At 37.6% G+C, this 17,785-nt stretch overlaps 1 protein-coding gene and 1 pseudogene across 2 annotated transcripts; both read right to left on the reverse strand.

Moving 5' to 3' along the window:
- Nucleotides 1-4,652: 4,652 nt before the first annotated feature.
- On the reverse strand, nt 4,653-7,048 carry LOC148589917 ((3S,6E)-nerolidol synthase 1-like; annotated as a pseudogene). The gene is made up of 7 exons (XR_015911395.1): nt 6,860-7,048; nt 6,486-6,753; nt 6,005-6,377; nt 5,677-5,895; nt 5,458-5,596; nt 5,120-5,368; nt 4,653-4,943 (listed from the first exon to the last, which is right to left on the reverse strand). The product of XR_015911395.1 is annotated as a (3S,6E)-nerolidol synthase 1-like (transcript).
- A 1,319-nt stretch (nt 7,049-8,367) lies between these two features.
- Nucleotides 8,368-14,166, reverse strand: LOC148589918 (uncharacterized). Its single transcript, XM_088515748.1, has 3 exons — nt 12,889-14,166; nt 12,586-12,728; nt 8,368-12,487 (listed from the first exon to the last, which is right to left on the reverse strand). Exons 1-3 carry the CDS (start codon nt 14,164-14,166, stop codon nt 8,368-8,370), a joined length of 5,541 nt encoding a protein of 1,846 aa, XP_088371874.1.
- Between the last annotated feature and the right edge of the window lie 3,619 nt (nt 14,167-17,785).

A 17,785-nucleotide genomic window follows, 5' to 3' on the forward strand; every position in this document is an offset into this window, starting at 1 on the left:
AGTTTTAATTGGAAGTCCAACTCCCTTCTCCGTCCAAAGAAGGGGGAGTCTTTTGGGTAGGAACTCTTTTTTGAGAAAATCATTTAAGAGTATATTCCTAAAAAGCTTCAAAATGACAAATTAATTTGTGGTTATAATTTTTGAAAATTAAATCAAAAGAACTTAATTACATCATATTTGAAAAACAACTTTTAGCTATTAAAATAACAATAAAAAGTTTTCATATTTATGTACGTAGCCTCTGAAAACTTTATTATCATAACAGATAGTAAAGCAGTTAATTTTTTTTTTACCAATAAAAGAAATATTATAGAAGAGCAAAAATCATTGAGAAGAACTGCTAAACAAGCAGCTAAGAGATATTAATCTTTATGCAGATTTCCATGAATTCTCCTAATAGAAGGTTTTTAACTAGGAATCTTTACATCATAAAGACAATGCAATTCTCAAATTAGTGGTTTTAAAAGATGATTGTTACAAGGCATATAATACGTGGGAGGAAGCTAAACAAGTTTTCTTTAACTCTATGGAATTGACGAAATCCTCCCAAGGAAAACCTAACCATGGTTATTCAGCTCTTGAACCGTCTAAACAAGACTATTCAGATATTAAAGATTTGGACAATTCTAGAATCCTCCAAGATATGTGTTGTTTGGAAATCCCAAATTTTAAACCAAAAAGGGAAGTTCAAACAACATACGAGTTGTTTGGCAGAAAAAATAGCTGCCAAACAGCAAAAGTGGAGAAATTTATCATTCCATCAATCTTCTCAAACAGCTAAGATGGGATGAAAAACAAAATTTTCCTAAATTAAATTATGGGTAAAGTCTACTTAATCCCTTCAAATATTAACGGAGTTGAGATTAACCGATCTTAATTCGCAGCCATTCAAACATTAATCTTCACGAAGGAATTCCCAAGTTGACAACTCTCATCAATAATGAAGAGTGCTTTATTGAAGATATTGAATGGAAAATTGCTAATCAAGTAATTTTCTAAGCATTGACAGCATATCAATGGTGACAGTTTCCTTCTATGATAAGAACATTACTTTCTTATTTAGCGAGGAATCTAAAATGGGAAAAATACTTTACCTTCTAAATGGGAAGTTCACTTGGTTGGAGAATAAAAGAAAATTTTTTTCTAGCCTAATCAGATATGGTACTTAAAAGCCAAAGATGAAGAAAAATTTGTTGAAGAAAGAATGATTAATTCTCTAAACTTTGCTTATGTTGAAGAAGTGAATTATTGGGCTTAAAGCTTTTTCTCTTTGGCAAAGCAAAGGAAGTTAGACACTCCCATCAATAGATTCATGATAACTAATGATAAAAGATTATATGTTATTGAAGTCTCACTTAATTGCACCCGAATTTCATATTACATCGAGCAAACTGAAAAATTGCTTGAAAATATGATAACAAGAAAGCCCTATCTCTTCACTTTTACTAGAGGAAGAAGAGTACAATAACCTTATCACATGATGAAAGGATGAAGATCATGCAAAAAAAGACTTGGTAAACCAATGTGAAAAGCAAGTTTGAGAAAAATAAAAGAAAATTTGGCGGCTTGCATTCTATTGTCAAAAAGCAAACAAAAGATTTGTCGGCTAGCAATAATTATATAGATAAAGCCTACAAGAAAGCATGATGGAAGCATACTACCAGCTAAACAAAGATCGAAAACCTAGCCCTTATAGTTAAAAAACTAAAAAAGTTAAAATGCTACAAGCTAGCCTTAGTCTTGTAGGCTAGTCCTTTAATCAACTAGTGTAAAGATAGCTGTCTTTTAGTTTCTCTCTCTTCTATAATAGAGTGTTTGTTGAGTCCTCGTGTGTATATATATATATTTCTATTTCTATTCAGATCTATCATTAAATATTGTTAGGTATTATATGTGTAGTGTAAAGGATAGAGTCCCATATTAAAAATATGTAAAAAGTGTGAGTGGTTAATATAATATTATTAAGTCCAAACTCATAGGATTAAGCTCTAAGTTGTGTAGAGTCTCAATATACAATATTATGGCTCACCAATCTTCCTAACAATTCAAAATAGAATGATCATGGAGGAGTGTTACACATCTCAAATTTTTTTTCAAAAAATTAGTTCATAAATGATATGTCACCATCTCATGAGATTTATTATTTTAAAAAGTGTGTCATCAACTCATGAGATGGTGACATATCATTTGAGAACCAACTTTAAAAAAAAAAAAAATTGAGATGTGTAGCATTTCTGATGATGATGATATATATATCACAAAAGGTAAATCTATCAAAATTCATAAATATGTGCAAGCATTGCCATATAATGGCTCCTCTTTCATTTCATGCTTTAACTTTTTAAAACTGGTAAAAAAAAAATGATTTCTAAAATTGGTAAAAAAAAATTAAATGGGAAACTTCACTAAAGATCCATAAACTTTTACCCGTTTTGAAATATCCCTCTAAACTTCAAAATTTCTCAATTTAGTCCCTTAAATTTTCAATTGCTCTCAATTTGGACTCCTCCGTCAATTTTAGCCGTTAAAAATACAAAAAAAAAAAGACCAAAATATTCTTGATTTTTTAAAAAAAATAAAAAATAAAAAAACGTTTTGCAAGTTGAAATTTTATACAAAAATCAGGAGTATAAACGTCATGTATCGTTTAAAATCGGATGGAGGGGTCCAAATTGAAAGCAATTAAAAAGTTAAGAGACTAAATTGAAAGATTTTAAAGTTTAAGAAAATTTATCAAATCAGCTAAAAATTCAAAGATTTTCAACGAAGTTAAAAAAAAAAAAAAAAAAAAAAAAAAAAAAAAAAAAAAAAAATCCAAATGAATCTGGTGGGGGCAGGTATGATAGTTAAGGAAGATGTGGTTAAGGTTTGTTCGTACTTTCATGTAGGTACCAATGGGAATCTTTAGCTTTGTCTACAGTAACGAACTCCACAATAAATATTAGTGGAGGAAACTTTCAACGCATGCATAATCGGTGCAACGTAAAACACGGTTACACGTATGGATGGTCCCGATCGATCACGTGAAAGTCGGCTTCAGTCAGGCAAGAGGTCGTCAATTAGGCCCTGGCCCCTGTCCCACGTACGTCTGAGGAACACGTTGATGACAAACGCTACCTCGTCAAACATGTATACGTTATAATTAGCTTAGGAATAGATTTTGGGGATAAATGTAAAATTGATCTTTGTGATTGACCTAATTTATTTAGAGGTTTGATACGGACACAACACAAATTCAACTCATGGCCAACTTCTCTCCTACGTGTACAAAAATTTGAATTTTAAACCAAACAAATTGTCTTCTTTCCCAAATTTTCGGAATCCCAAAATCCTCTCTCTCAATTTCTTTTGTTGTTAAATGACACGTAGGAGAAAAGTTGGTCCTAAGTTGGGTTAGTGTTGTGCCTTTAACATTTTCCGTTTGTAAATCACTTTATGTGATTTAAAAAATAATTTATAAATTCTTAGGGTAGGCCAAAATAATATTTTACTCTCTAAACTCATTTTTCGTTAAATGACTTAATGGAAATCATTACATTGCAACATTACACCCAATAAAAATAAGATACGTGTTCTTTTTATTTATACTTTTAAAAAATGACAAATTAGCTTTTTTACGTCATTTTGAGGCTCCAACACACACTCCACGTCAAATTAAATAAACATAATCCCTCTATATCCCCTGTGCCACCGTCGTCTTCATCTTTCCCAATGATTCTTACCGTTGTCTTCATCTTCTAATGGGTGTGATCTTCAATCTGTGAGTTACTCTGAGACTTTTGGGCATCTGTGTTTTTGGATTAGTGCAATTTTGGGCAGTCTTTCTATGAAAATTATGATTTGTTTTTGAGCATTGAAGCATCTTGAAAAATTGTTTCCTGGCATCGGAAACAATCTATTCCTCTCTCTCTATGTCGTTGTTTTTGGGGAAGATGAAGAAAACGGCGGCACGAATTGGTGGGGAAGATGAAGACGATGGCATGAAGACGAAGTTGAATACGACGGCAAGAATCATTAGAAAAGATGAAGACAACGACAAGAATCATAGGGGAAGATGAAGATGACAACCGCACATAAGATATAGATGATTATGTTTATTTAATTTGACGTGGAGTGTGAGTTGGAGCCTCAAAATGACGTGTAAAAGCTTATTTGTCATTTTTTAAAAGCATAAATAAAAAAGAATACGTGTCTTATTTTTATTGGGTGTGATGTGGCAATGTAACAGTTTTTGTTAAGTCATTTAACGGAAAATAAGTTCAGGGAGTAAAATGTTATTTTGGCCTACCTTTGGGACCTATAAATTATTTTTTAAACCACATAGAGTGATTTGTAAATTAGGCCAACTATAGGGACCAATTTTGCATTAATCCCTAAATTTTGTATAATTAATCTTGACGCTTGATTTTAATTTACAATTAATTAGATCTTAAAATTTCAACTACGTATAATACGTATAATAATTTCAAAACCTTTACAATTTGAATCATTAATTAAAATTACAACACGTGATTCACGTACCTATGAATTCTTGTTATTTATTTTAGTTATCTTAAATTCATGACTAAGAATGTTGATTGCAATTGAGAAGATATCTATAGGCTTCTTCTGAACACAAAGTTTATTGAGTAATTTTACATGATATTAGCTCATTACATAGTGAAACTTTCATAAAGCATGGATTTCATGTGCTCCTCGAGGCTTGGAAGGCAATGGTTATTGTCATAACTATACAACAATGGAACCAATCTTGCAAGACTAAGAGAAGCGTTAGTGAATGTTGCTGGAAATGGATTTGGAGAGAAGCACTCTTTGTTAAGTTGCTTCCACGCATCTGAAATCATACCCACAACTTTCTCTCGTGACTCTTTGATAGAGCAGCCTTCGTTTTCCTGCATGTAGTAATCTATGTATGATCCGTCATGGCCGTCTTGACTCTCATCCTTCAATTACACATGTTAAAATATTAATTAAATTATTTAATGAGAAACATGTGCAAGAACTCGTTACATTAACTAGGTTGACTTCCGAATTGGTCTTTGAATAATCCAAAACTGTTTCGTTTGAGGGTTTAGTTAATCAACAGGATGTGATCGAACTTTATGTTTCCTATACTTACCATGGCACTTCCCAAGTCATCCCAAAGCCGAAGAATCGTGCCCGGAGAAGATATAATCCCCGGAATGTTATCAACAAGTTGTACAGTTTCCTTATTTTAATGGTGACTCAAAAGGAAGAAAATATGAACTAGAACCACATGAACCCCTGAACTAACAACTGCATTCGTCAAATACTCTTCCGACTTCGGCGACCGCCCTGTAGCAAACCATTTTACCTCCACTAGAAAGGCATTGAACAAAACCGCCCACTGCAAAAAACAAAGTTGCTAGATTAATTTGATGTTGGTAATTAATTTGGAAGAAATATATATATATAAACAAGAAATATTATATATACCGTTTTTCTTAGAGAGTCTATGGGGTTCCATCCATGCTTCCGATATATCTTGTAGCTAATTTCGTTGGTGACGTCGTAAAGAGCCTTGAAGCATATCTTCATGTACTCGGGGAGTTGCTCAAGAGCAGCAAAATCCCATCTGTGTGCAGCTTATTAATTAGTAATGGTTGATAGGGGAAGAGAAGAGAAAATTAACTACAGTGATATATATATATATACTTGTTGACAGCTTCTGTGAAGAGAGTGAGTTCCTCAAGCGATCCATAAACATCGAAAATGTCGTCTATTATGTAGATAAGAGAAATGGGTTTTGTGAGCTCAACCCTTTCGTCTGACATATCTGGATCTGTAAGACAGGCCATGGAAACAGTGTACCATTTGAGTGGTTGGTCTCTGGCAAACTTTAGCTCCTTAGACAAACCAACATCTGTCCACCATCTATATATGACGACAAAAATTGACGTTAGAGGTGAGAATAAATTATCTTGGCAATGAAATATAGTTAAGTAATTAAAACAAGTGATCATTAATAATTAATTAAACTTACTTGGAAATTTGAACAATTTCCTTTTGGTGCATGGATTGGACCATATTGAAATCCATTTTTGCTAGTTGCTGTAAATCATTTAACCATCCATTTCTGTCTTGGAAATTTCCAATAAAGTTTTTAACCATGAACCTCGCCAAGCTTTTGTGATAAGGATGCCTCAAAGTACTCCCAACAACTCTGACTTGGTTATCATCAAGTTGGCTCACCCGTGCATTCAGGAGCCGCTCGCTAAAGTTTCCAGCTTCTTCAAGTATGTCTTCACCTTCTATACCTAGCTGTGAAGCTTCATACAAAGCCATCAATCCGTTAATGTCTTCAGCCAGTTCTTTGTTAAACTTTCCCTCTTTGTCCTTAAAGTTATTAAATATATCTGTTCCAAACCATATATAATTAAGGCGTTAATTAACATATAGATATAATCAATTCTAGTATAGAATAAGGTTTAAGAGGTAAAGAAAGGTTATTGATTAATACCGACCGGCAGGCACATAGTAGCCTTGTTGTCTCAAGAGTCGGAAGCGTAGAGCAACATCATGAAGCTCATGGCCGCAGTCACCATGAGAGATGTATTTTAGATATTGGCTATGTAAAATTGCTTCAATCTCTTGCTGGAAGTAGTAATCAATTCCCAGGCGTTGAACAGCATTAATCATGTTTAAACTTTCAAATGGATCATCATTTCGTACTTTCCTTAGTACATGCCCGCATTCTTCCATTTTCTGTTCATGTTGGAGGCTAAAACCGTCCTGCAGATGAGATCACCAATTAAGAGAGTGAGGTTTGGAAATTGGAATTGAGTACTTCAAGTTTTAGCGAGGTACGCAATTAATTAAGAAGCACAAAATTACTTACCCTATCACGTTGACGTTCTATGGGAGTAGACCACAAAATAGTGTTATCTTGATGGGCAATGCTCCAATCTTTGTGAGCACTAGGCAAAGAGGTGAGGCTGAAGGAGTTTGAATTGGGATTTTGTGGTATTCTTTTTGGAGCAATTGGAGGAATGGAGGAAGCAAAGAAAGCTTTAGTCGACAGTGCCATGGAGAATTAATGAGTAATCACAAGAGGAGAGATGTTTTGGTTTGTAATTTTGATGGTGTTGAAATTTTAGCGGAAATATGAATGGAGATAGAAAATGAACACAAAAAACTTTACGGGTGGTTCGGTGTTAGACACCTACGTCTACTACTAAGAATACCCATAAGGACTACATTGTGCTCATTAACTTGATTTGTCTACAATACAAAGGTCTCTATTTATAGGGTAATGTCTAAATACAAGTTTGGTAATCAAATCTCATTGATTTGATTACAATCCCCTTATATGATTACAATAAACCCATAAATATATAATATTTCAATATCAGCATAATTATGGAATATATGGAAAATATAATATATTTTCCATATATTCTGACATCCTCCCTCAAACTCAAGGTAGAATATTCTGGAACCTTGAGTTTGAAATCCAAAACAATGATGACGGCGGTGGTTGGAGGCGGGGAACGGGCTGTAGATGACGACTGCCGAAGGAGATAGAGGCTGGCAGGCAACCAGCAACGGCGGCAAGTGGCTGGTGAATGCAGATTTAAAAGGGTCGACAACAGGCCAAACTCCAAAAAGGGCCGACAACGGGCTAGGGTTGACAACGAGCCAAACTTCAAAATGGGCCGACAATGGGCTAGGGCTGACAACGAGCCAAACTTCAAAAGGGGCCGACAATGGGCCAAAATCTAAAAGGGGCCAACAATGGGTCAGGGCTGACAATGAGCCAAAAATAAAAGGGGCCGACTACGGGCCAAAATCCAAAAGGGGCCGACAACGGGCCAGGGCTGTCAATGAGCCAAACTTCAAAAAGGGCCCAAAAATGGCCGAAAACGGGCCAGGCTGACAATGAGCCAAAAATAAAAAGGGCCGACATGGGCCAAAAATAAAAGAGGCCGACTTGGGCCAAAAATAAAAAGAAAATAAGTCCACTTGGGTGGTTATCAGATCGACGCACCAAACCTGACCGGCGCGTGTGATGTGGACCGCTTTTTTTTTTTTTTTTTTTTCACTTGGCTGAAACCTTCTCTTTTCTCCCTTTTCTTTTCTTTCTTTTCTCTCTCCTCACTCCACGCCACACGCAGCACCCTTTTTTCTTCTTTTTTTTTTCACTTGGCTGAAACCTTCTTTTTCTTTTCTCCCTTTTCTTTTCTTTCTTTTCTCTCTCCTCACTCTATGCCACACGTAGCACCTTTGTTTTTTTTTTTTTTTTTTTTTTTTTTTTTTTTTTTTTTGTAACAAGACATCCATTAACAAACCAAGGGGCCAAAGGCCTTACAACAGGAGAAAGAAAGAGAGGGGGGTGGATCCTTTCCACTACATAAGGGGATTGAAGGAGGGGGGGGGAAAATAAGTGGGAATGCAGCCCGAGAACACTCTTGCCGCGGCCCAATAAGCCACATGGTGGGCGCAGAAGTTTGCACTTCTGTGAATTTTCTTTGCCTCCCAAAGAGGGGAGGCTTTAAGGAGTAACAAAGAGTTGGCAATCACTGATTGTATATGCCAGTCAAAAGTGATGGAAGGGTTTTGCAAAGCATCTATAATCACCGATGAGTCACCTTCAAGAGAGAAACTTGAGAGCTTCAAAGAGGCTGCTAAGGAGGCAGCAAGCTGAGCTGCAAGAGCTTCACCATAGATGGGATCACATGGAGGATTTATTTGGGAAATAGCCTTAACAATGTGACCCTTTGAATCTCTGCAAACAGCAGCCTGCACTGAAAATTTTTCCCTTATAGCAGTGTCAAAATTGATCTTGTGTGAACCGGCTGGGGGAGGAGACCAGAATTCTTTTACAGTAATATGGGAGGAGTACTTCCAAGCTGCTGCATGATCCAGAGATGTTCTTTTGATGGAGCTAGCCAAAGAAATGATATCTGGAATAATGCCTTCATGCACTGCTTTATTTCTAGAAAACCAGAGGAGATCACATAAAACCGAAGCATAAATTTGAAACAAGTGAGAATCAGCTTTAGGAATACCAAAAGAGGAAAAAGGATAGATGATGCCTTTTATCCAGTCTGGGAGACTAAGAGAGGACCAAGCTAAGGAATCAAGAGGCCAAAAAGAGGATCTCCATGCAACTCTAGCAAAAATGCAACGAAAGAAGAGATGGGAAAGAGAATCCTCTTCTGAGCTGCAAAGAGGGCAAAGGGATTCTGAATTAGGGATATTGAAGATAGCTTTCAGCCTGACTTTAGAGGGGAGAATGTCCCAAGCAATTTTCCAGAGAAACAAAATCAGCCTAGCATTAAGCTTTAGCTTCCATAAAGCCTTCCAAGAGCTAGACTCAAGAGGAGAAATGACAGTAGAGTTTCTAGAGTTGCTAATCAACCTAAAAGCTGAGCAGGTAGAAAAGTTGCCATTTGAGGAGGGGGTCCAAAGAAAAGAAGTGGAAATGTTAGGGCTGATTGGAATCTTTAGAATTTCTTTGACACAAGGGGAAGTGAACAAAGAGACCAGAAGAGGGAGATTCCAACAACCATTTGGGGTAATGAGATCCGATATAATCAAGTCAGGATAAGAGGACCTACTCAGAAGCAGAGGAGTGGGGGTGAAAAAAGGCACAGTAGGAATCCAGGAGGAGTTCCAAACAGAAAGGGAGGAAAATCTATGAATCCTATGGCAAGCACCTTGAGAGATGATTGGCTTAGACTTTAAAATGCCTTTCCACAGCCATGAAGAGGAAGAAAGGGAAGAGGGGGAGAGGAAAGATTCAGATTGGAGATACTTACCTGAGAGCTGGGACACCCAAAGAGAGTCTGAACCCGTGAGGAGCTTCCAACCAAGCTTTGATATGAGGGCTAGATTCACATCTTTCATCCTCCTAATGCCTAAGCCACCAAAAACTTTGGGGGTGCAGATAGAGTTCCAAGACTTGAGAGAGAGATTCCTGGTTTTTGATGAGGGAAATCCCCACCAAAAATTTTTGAAAGCCTTGTCTAACTGGCTGCAGAGACTCTTTGGGAGCAGGAAAGTGCTCATGGCATAGGAAGGGATGGCTGCAGCCACAGAATTGATAAGCATCAACCTTCCAGCTTGAGAGAGGGACTTTGCACGCCATCCATCCATCTTAGATTTAACTCTATCAAGGATATTGAGGAAAGCTGCTTTTTTGGAATTGCCTAAGAGGATAGGGAGACCAAGATAAATAGACTTTGATGGGTTTTTTGAGTAGGGCAAGATATCAAGAATCATTGCAGCAGTGGTGAGGTTGGTGTTTTTTGAGAATCTTATAGAAGATTTTCCATTGTTAATGGATTGGCCAGACCAGAGGCAGTATTTCTTAAGGCAAGAACAGATAGTATTGGCTTCTTTGAGGGTGGCTTTACCAAAGATCAAGAGATCATCAGCAAAAAGGAGGTGGTGGATGGCTGGGGTATTCCTGGAGATTTTCAGCCCTTTGATGTTTCCTAGAGTTTCTTCTCTAAACAGCAATCTAGAAAGGACTTCTGTTCCTAAGATGAAAAGGAAAGGAGAGAGGGGATCACTTTGGCGAAGGCCTCTCTTGGGGGAAAACTGACCAAAGGGGCTTCCATTAATAAGAATGGAGAAAGAAGAAGAGGAGATGCAAAGTCTGATCCAGTTAATCCAAGATGAATGGAATCCCAACTTCTTCATAACAGATAAAATGAAATCCCATTCCATTTTGTCAAAAGCTTTCTCCATATCCATATGAAGAAACATGAAACCCCCTTTCCCTTTTTTGCTTTTGAAAGAATGCAGAAGCTCATGGGCCAGAATGGTATTGTCTTGGATATTTCTGGAAGGAACAAAAGCTGATTGCAGGGGAGATATGATCTTGGGGAGCAGAGTCTTCAATCTAGTAGCCAAAATTTTTGTAATAATTTTGTAGACAATGTTACACAAGCTGATAGGCCGAAAATGGTGCACTGAATGAGAACCCTGCTGCTTTGGAATCAAAGCAATGTGAGTGTGATTTTGCTCCTGCTGCAGCTGATGATTCTGGAAAAAATTTCTAATGCAGACAAGAACATCAGTTTTGACAATGGACCAGTATTTCTTATAAAAGAGAGCTGTGACCCCATCCGGACCAGGAGCTTTAGTTGATCCTAAACTGGAGAGGGCTTGAACCACCTCTTCTTCAGGAGGTAAGGCACATAAGAAAGAGTTTTCCTCTGCAGAGACAACAGGATCAAAAAGACTAAGCATATCTTCTTCAATAGGAGGAACCGAGGAGGAGAACAAATTGGAGAAATGGGACACAAAATTCCCTCCAATTTCAGCTCTATCAGAAATCCATGCCCCTTCATTTGTCTTCAAAAAGTTTACTGCATTTGATCTTCTTCTAATCAGAGTAGAGGAGTGGAAAAATCTGGTGTTGAGATCCTTACACTGCAACCAAGTTTCTCTGGATTTCGACCTCCAAAGAGATTCTTCTTTAATCAATAAACCATCAAGTTCTTTTTTCAGCAGAGATTCTTGCAAGCTAGCTTGGGAGCTGGGTGGGGAAATCTGGATCTGATCAATCTTAAACAGAGAGGACTTGATCTGTGCTTGAATGTTACCAAAAATAAGGTTGTTCCACCTTCTAAGGGCTGCTTTAGTCTGAGCCAGCTTCTTCACCAGAACAAGGCCTGGAGGGCCAGAAACCAAATGCTTCCAAGTAGCTGCAATGACCAGACCACAAGAGGGATCCAGAGTCCAGAATTCTTCAAATTTGAAAGGTCTAGGCAAAAAGGAGGAGGTATTATTAGTGTTGAGAGAGATGGGGTTATGATCTGAGATGGAGGCTGGGAGATGGATAAGAGAGAAATCAGGGTGAAGATGAACCCACTCTAGGGAGGCTAGACCTCTATCAAGCCTTTCTTTAATAGTAGCAAAACCTGTTCTATTGTTACACCAAGTGAAAGGGTTTCCAACAAAGCCAAGGTCCACCATGCCATGCTGATCTATAAAGTTTCTGAAGGGACAGTGGGAGGAGCTAGCAACAGGTCTGCCTCCAAGTTTTTCAGATTGATCCAGCACAAAGTTGAAATCACCAATGCAGAGCCATGGACTAACAAAAGCCTCACCAGCAGCAGTGAGAGAGTCCCAGAAAGCTAGTTTGTTTTTCTTTTCTGGGGGGCCATATATACAAGATAGGATCCAGGGGCTGTTGGGAGGGTCAGAATAACACCAAGCAGTGATGTTGTGCTTATTTGTGAGAAAGCTTTCTAGTTCCACGCCTAACCTCCAGGCAAGAACAAGACCACCACTAGAACCAATTGAAGCAACTTGAGTCATCAAGTAGAAACCAAGACGATTCAGAATAGAGGAGACTTGAGAAGGAGAAGTTTTTGTTTCAGAGAGAAAGAGAACATCAGGGCTATTGGCTCTGATCAAAGCCCTGAGACCACGAACTGCAGCAGGACGAGAAATCCCTCTGCAGTTCCAAGATAAAATCTTCATATGCTGCTGGGGGACACCACATGGTCCCCTAATTCAGTGGATACAATATTAATTGGCACAACAGAGGCAGCAAGAGAGATAGAAGGTATAACCTTTTTCTTTTTTCTAGAAGCTTTGAAGAAAGACCTTGCTGGGAGCTGCAGAAGTTTGTTTGGAATGGAGTCCATAGGAGTGGGAGATTCCAACTCATCAGGTGTGGGAGCTATCAGAGGCGAGCTACAAGAGCCTTTCTTACATGGGAGAAGATCCCCAGTCAGCCTAGCTCTTTTCTTTTTTACCAGAGAAGGGTTATAACCTGGAGGGGAAGGCTTTACAGGTTTGTGTAGGCGTGGTGGGAAGAGGGAAGAAACGAGTGTTTTTTGAGGGGCTAGCTTTTTTGGCATTGTTTGAAATTTTTTTCCCGGGTAGATTTGAAGGGTTAGTTAATACCGTTGGCTTGAAAGTGAAATCTGATGTGGAGGGGAGAGGTAGAGTCATGTTTGGGCTTAATGGGAGACTAATGAATAGAGAAGGTTGGGCTTTAGTGGAGGGCCCAGGTAGATCTTGGTTCGAAACTAACGAGCAGTGGGAGTGAGAAGATAACTGATTTGGAGGTTGGGATATGGGATGGATGAGAGATTGATGTGGAGTTGGTGGCATGGTTGTGTTGTCCAGAGCAGTAGCAGTGGAGGGGATAAAGGTGATGGCATTTAATGAAGGAGTTGGTGGTATGGCTGTGTTGTCCAGAGCAGAAGCGGTGGAGGGGATAAAGGTGATGGCATTTAATGAAGGAGAGGTGGGGAGTGATGTCACAAAAGTTTGAGATATTTTCTGCTGCATGAGTCGTGTAGAGTCTAGCTGAGTTTGGGCATTGTGAACAGGAGTTTGGCTAGCTTCACTAGACTGAGTTAACTCATTTGGCCTATTTTGAGAAGATGAAGGTTGTGTTTGGGTTATGGTAATGGCAGGGCAGGTTTTTGTACTGGGGAAGTTTGACAGCATGTTAGAGAAGATGTTAACTTGGAGAGAAACAGCATACTTCTCAGGAAATCTATCTTCGGGTGGAGCAGTGCAATGGAAGAGTTTATGACCAATCCTTCCACAAGAAGAGCAGTATATATCCAATCTCTCATATTTCAGAAAAATCCAGAGAGACTCACCTCCATCTCTACGAAAAGTGAACCCAGGCTTCAGAGGGTTCCCCACTTCAATATCCACAAGAAGCCTTAGAAAGCTTCTGAACGTTTTCTTTTCACCACTTAAAGCATCTACCTTGATAAGCTTTCCCAGGCCTTTCCCAATAGAAATGGCAATCTTTGTAGTCATATTGATTAGAGGAAGCCCGTGAACTTGGATCCAAAAGGGGGCTTTGTTGAAAGGTAGTTCCCCTAAAGTAGCTTGAGGATGCCATTGCTGGAGAATGATGAGGAAGCCATTGACATTCCAAGTGACTTGTTTCTGAATTCTTGCTAGGTGTTCAGGCTTGGAAAGTTTGAACAAAAATTTGTTAGGACCTAAAACAGCATGCGAGAAGGGGACAGCAAATTCCCAAGCTTTTGAAAGGGCTGCAAAGACAGCCTGGTTGTTTAGAGTTTTATGAGAGATGACATGTCCTACCAAAGGTAGGCATTCATCCGTGGCTGTTTCAGCTGTTAAGGACTCAATCTGGGATGAAGGATCATCCCAAGAGAGAGCCTCTGTCTGGGCAATAAGACTCTCAATATCCATAGGGGAGAAAGGTAGTGAGGAAAAGGATGAGAAGGGAGTAAAAAGGAGAGAAAGGAGTAAAGATTTCAGGTTGACTGGGGGAGGAAGAAAAGTTTAGGGGGAAACTTTCTTCAAGGGGAGCTCTTTCAGAGAGAGAGCGAGTTTTCAATCTCAAATTTATTTTATTTTATTTTATTTTTATTTTTTTTATTTTATTTTTTTTCACTTGGCTGAAACCTTCTCTTTTCTCCCTTTTCTTTTCTTTCTTTTCTCTCTCCTCACTCCACGCCACACGCAGCACCCTTTTTTCTTCTTTTTTTTTTTCACTTGGCTGAAACCTTCTTTTTCTTTTCTCCCTTTTCTTTTCTTTCTTTTCTCTCTCCTCACTCTATGCCACACGTAGCACCTTTGTTTTTTTCTTCACGCCTCTTGTCACTTCTTTCTTTTCTTTCTCTTTCCTCGTTTCACCATTTTCTCCACGCTTGTCTGACCCTTTCTTTCTTCCTCTTTGTCTGCATATTTTGCTGCAACAGAAATGGCCATGCATGACTAGAGGAAAGGACTCTGGCATAACCGGAGAAGAAGATCCGGACGGCGTGGAAGCCCGACAGTGGCTTTCTTCGACACTGGTGGAAACACTAGTTGCAGGGAGATCTGTGGCGGCAAATTGTAGATGGTTGGTAGTGCCGTGGTGCTTCGGGAGTGACTTGCTAGCCGTGGAAGGTGTCGTTCGGCGGTGACAATGGCTATGGAAGGCGTCGTTTGGCAGTGAGATGACGCGGGAGAAGGCCAGACGATGGCATGACTCTGTCAGACGGAAGGTAGGCCGGAATTGGATGTTGCTAACTGGTGGTGCCGTGGTGGGCTTTGTAGTGGTTGTCAGGGAACAGTTGACTTGATCTTGTGATGGCAGGTTCGATTGGACGATTGTTATGGAAAACAATCAGATCGGCAGACAAAAACATGCTCGAGAAAACGAAACAGTAAAAAATAAGAAAATTAATTTTGAGTTCACAAGAAAGTGGCTCTGATACCATGTTGAAATTTTAGCGGAAATATGAATGGAGATAGAAAATGAACACAAAGAACTTTACGTGTGGTTCGGTGTTAGACACATACGTCTACCACTAGGAATACCCATATGGGCTACATTGTGCTCATTAACTTGATTTATCTACAATACAAAAGTTCCTATTTATAAGGTAATGCCTAAATACAAGTTTAGTAATCAAATCTCATTGATTTAATTACAATCTCCTTATATGATTACAGTCAACCTATAAATAAATAATATTTCAATATCAGTATAATTATGAAATATATAAAAAATATAATATATTTTCTACATATTCTGACAGATGGTACGAGTAGCTTGTTGGCAACCTATTTATAGGATTCGAAAGATGCTTTTGGAAACGTTTTAAATCCTATAAGACACATGTTTCTCGTTTTTAATCCTCGAGTATCCTATTTGAAAGTTGAAACTCTGCTCTCTTTTTGTCTAGACTTTTCTGTCAGCATCGATCTTCGATCAAGTTAGTTTTTAATTAAATCATACAAATTAAAAAGTAACCATCTTCCTACTCCCCTTCACCCGTCACATCAATTTTAACTAGCTAGTACTAGCTAGCGTGTGCTGCGTGTGGCGTGACCCACCCTGGCCTGTCTATTTCCTTACCAGAAACATGTGTCTTATAGTGTGTGTATATATATATATTTCGGTACGTATAAGATTGTTCATTTGTTGGTAGCTAGGCTTAATTTACAAAATTTGTCGTCTGTTTCTTTGGGGTGCTTAACAGCCTCTTGTGCTTGATTCATTTGTTAATTAAAGCTCAATTTCCGTTTAGTATTAAGTAAATAAAGACTGTCAAAAGTTCTAGAAAACAAATTCTTTTAAAAATGAAGTTTAATTCAATATGGTAAAATCAAGTATAAGTTGTGAATGGTCAGAGAGTTACATTCTACATTTCTATTCCAATCTAGTGAGGGTCAATGTTGCAGCTAGTGTCCATTAATAGCCATTGGTTTATCGGTCATTGTTAAAAAACATAAATAAATAAATAATACTAATGGACATTGCCGGCCACATCAACCCAATTAGATAAGAATGAGATAGAAATGTAGTATTTAACATTTCTTGTAATTTAAATCTTACTAAGAGAACTAGATAAAAATCATTTTATAAAAGCCCAGGATTAATGCTTAAAAAAGGTTGGGGAAAAAGCATATTTAGCACTTAAAATTTTGCCAATTTTTTTTTTTTAATTTAATATCTGAATTTTTAATTTCTGTTCAAATTTTAAATAAGTCTCATTATTATTTTTCTGTCAAAATTAACAATTTTCTATTGTTATATGTGTCACATATAAGTCATATTAGTGCCTCCCTCATCAACACTAAAAATTAAAAATTAAAAAAAGAAAAGAAAAAATACACTAAAAAAAAAAAGGAAAAAAAAAAGCAGAGGATTTGATGAAGATATTGTTATAATTTTTATTTAGAAGCTGAGATATTGCAAATTGAGTGTTATATATATATATATATATATATATATATATATAAAATTAATTAATTAATTTCACACCTTTAACAGTACCCATGCATGATTCCGTGAATATGATCCAAGCTAGTCCTGTAGTCCAACGTCGGGCAAATATAGGTTGTCTGTGATCTTTAGCGTCTCTTCCGTTGTTTCAGACATTGTAGGGCAGCCGGTGGCTAGGGTTTTTGTTTTTGCTTTTCTTGTTTTCACCAGCTTGTGGATGAGTAGGGCCAGCAATTTTGACACGACCCGCGAACCCGACACGAAAAAACAGGTATTGGGTTTGGGCTAATCGGGTTCGGGTCGTAATCGGGTCTACCCGATTAAAATCCGAAAATTTCGTGTCTGACGGGTCGACCCGTTAGACACGTTACTGTACGGGTCTGGCGGGTCGACCCGCAAGACCCGCACAGTATTCGGGTCTGGCGGGTTGGCGGGTCGACCCGCCAGACCCGGATGTTTTATTTTTTTATTTTTTCTGCCTTGCCGCCAGAGCCCCTTTTTTTTTTTTTTTTTTTTTCTGCCTTTCTGCCTTGCGGACTCCCGACTCCTCATGTGTAACTTTAAGACTTTTTTTTTTTTTCTGCCTTGCGTACTCCTCATGTGTAACTTTAACACTTTTTTATTTTTTTAGTTTTTTTAAGTACAGACTTTAAGAAATTAAGACTTACTTTACCATTTTTAGCCTTTGGGAACAAGGAAGCCTGCTTCAAGAAATAAGTTAATACATAATTACCAACAAAAGAGAAAGCCAACAAGAAAACTTAGATTTTCATTGTTTAAATTAATTTTTTAACACTTTTGTTACATATGGGACTAAATAATAAGTGGACTATTTTAATAAATGAACTTACTTGTTTTAACTTTTAACTTTTAAGTTTAGGTGAAATTATGAGTTTAGTAATTTCTTTTGGAATACAATTTGTCAATTACAGTCACTTTCCGATATATATTTTTTTTTCTTATCATTTATTAAAGCCTTTAATCTCTTGGAATTCAATTTTTTGTATTGACTATATTGATGTATTATTGTATTAGTATTATTATTACAATTTTGAATTTTTTTTATTTTTTAAAAAAAATTTATAGTTTAAA

This window comes from Corylus avellana, chromosome 1 (assembly GCF_965113065.1).
Source record: "Corylus avellana chromosome 1, dhCorAvel1.hap1.2, whole genome shotgun sequence".
Classification (NCBI taxonomy): Eukaryota; Viridiplantae; Streptophyta; class Magnoliopsida; order Fagales; family Betulaceae; genus Corylus; species Corylus avellana.

Bases quoted from the DNA above. Each gene is read 5' to 3' on its own strand.
- LOC148589918 (XM_088515748.1), bottom strand. From the start codon at position 14,166: ATGGATATTGAGAGTCTTATTGCCCAGACAGAGGCTCTCTCTTGGGAT. The intron at 12,729-12,888 runs GTATTAACTAAC...CTGGTAAAAAAG, and splicing joins ATTTCACTTTCAAGCCAACG to AAAAGAGCTAGGCTGACTGG. The intron at 12,488-12,585 runs GTCTTTCTTCAA...CCACTGAATTAG, and splicing joins CTTCTGCAGCTCCCAGCAAG to GGGACCATGTGGTGTCCCCC.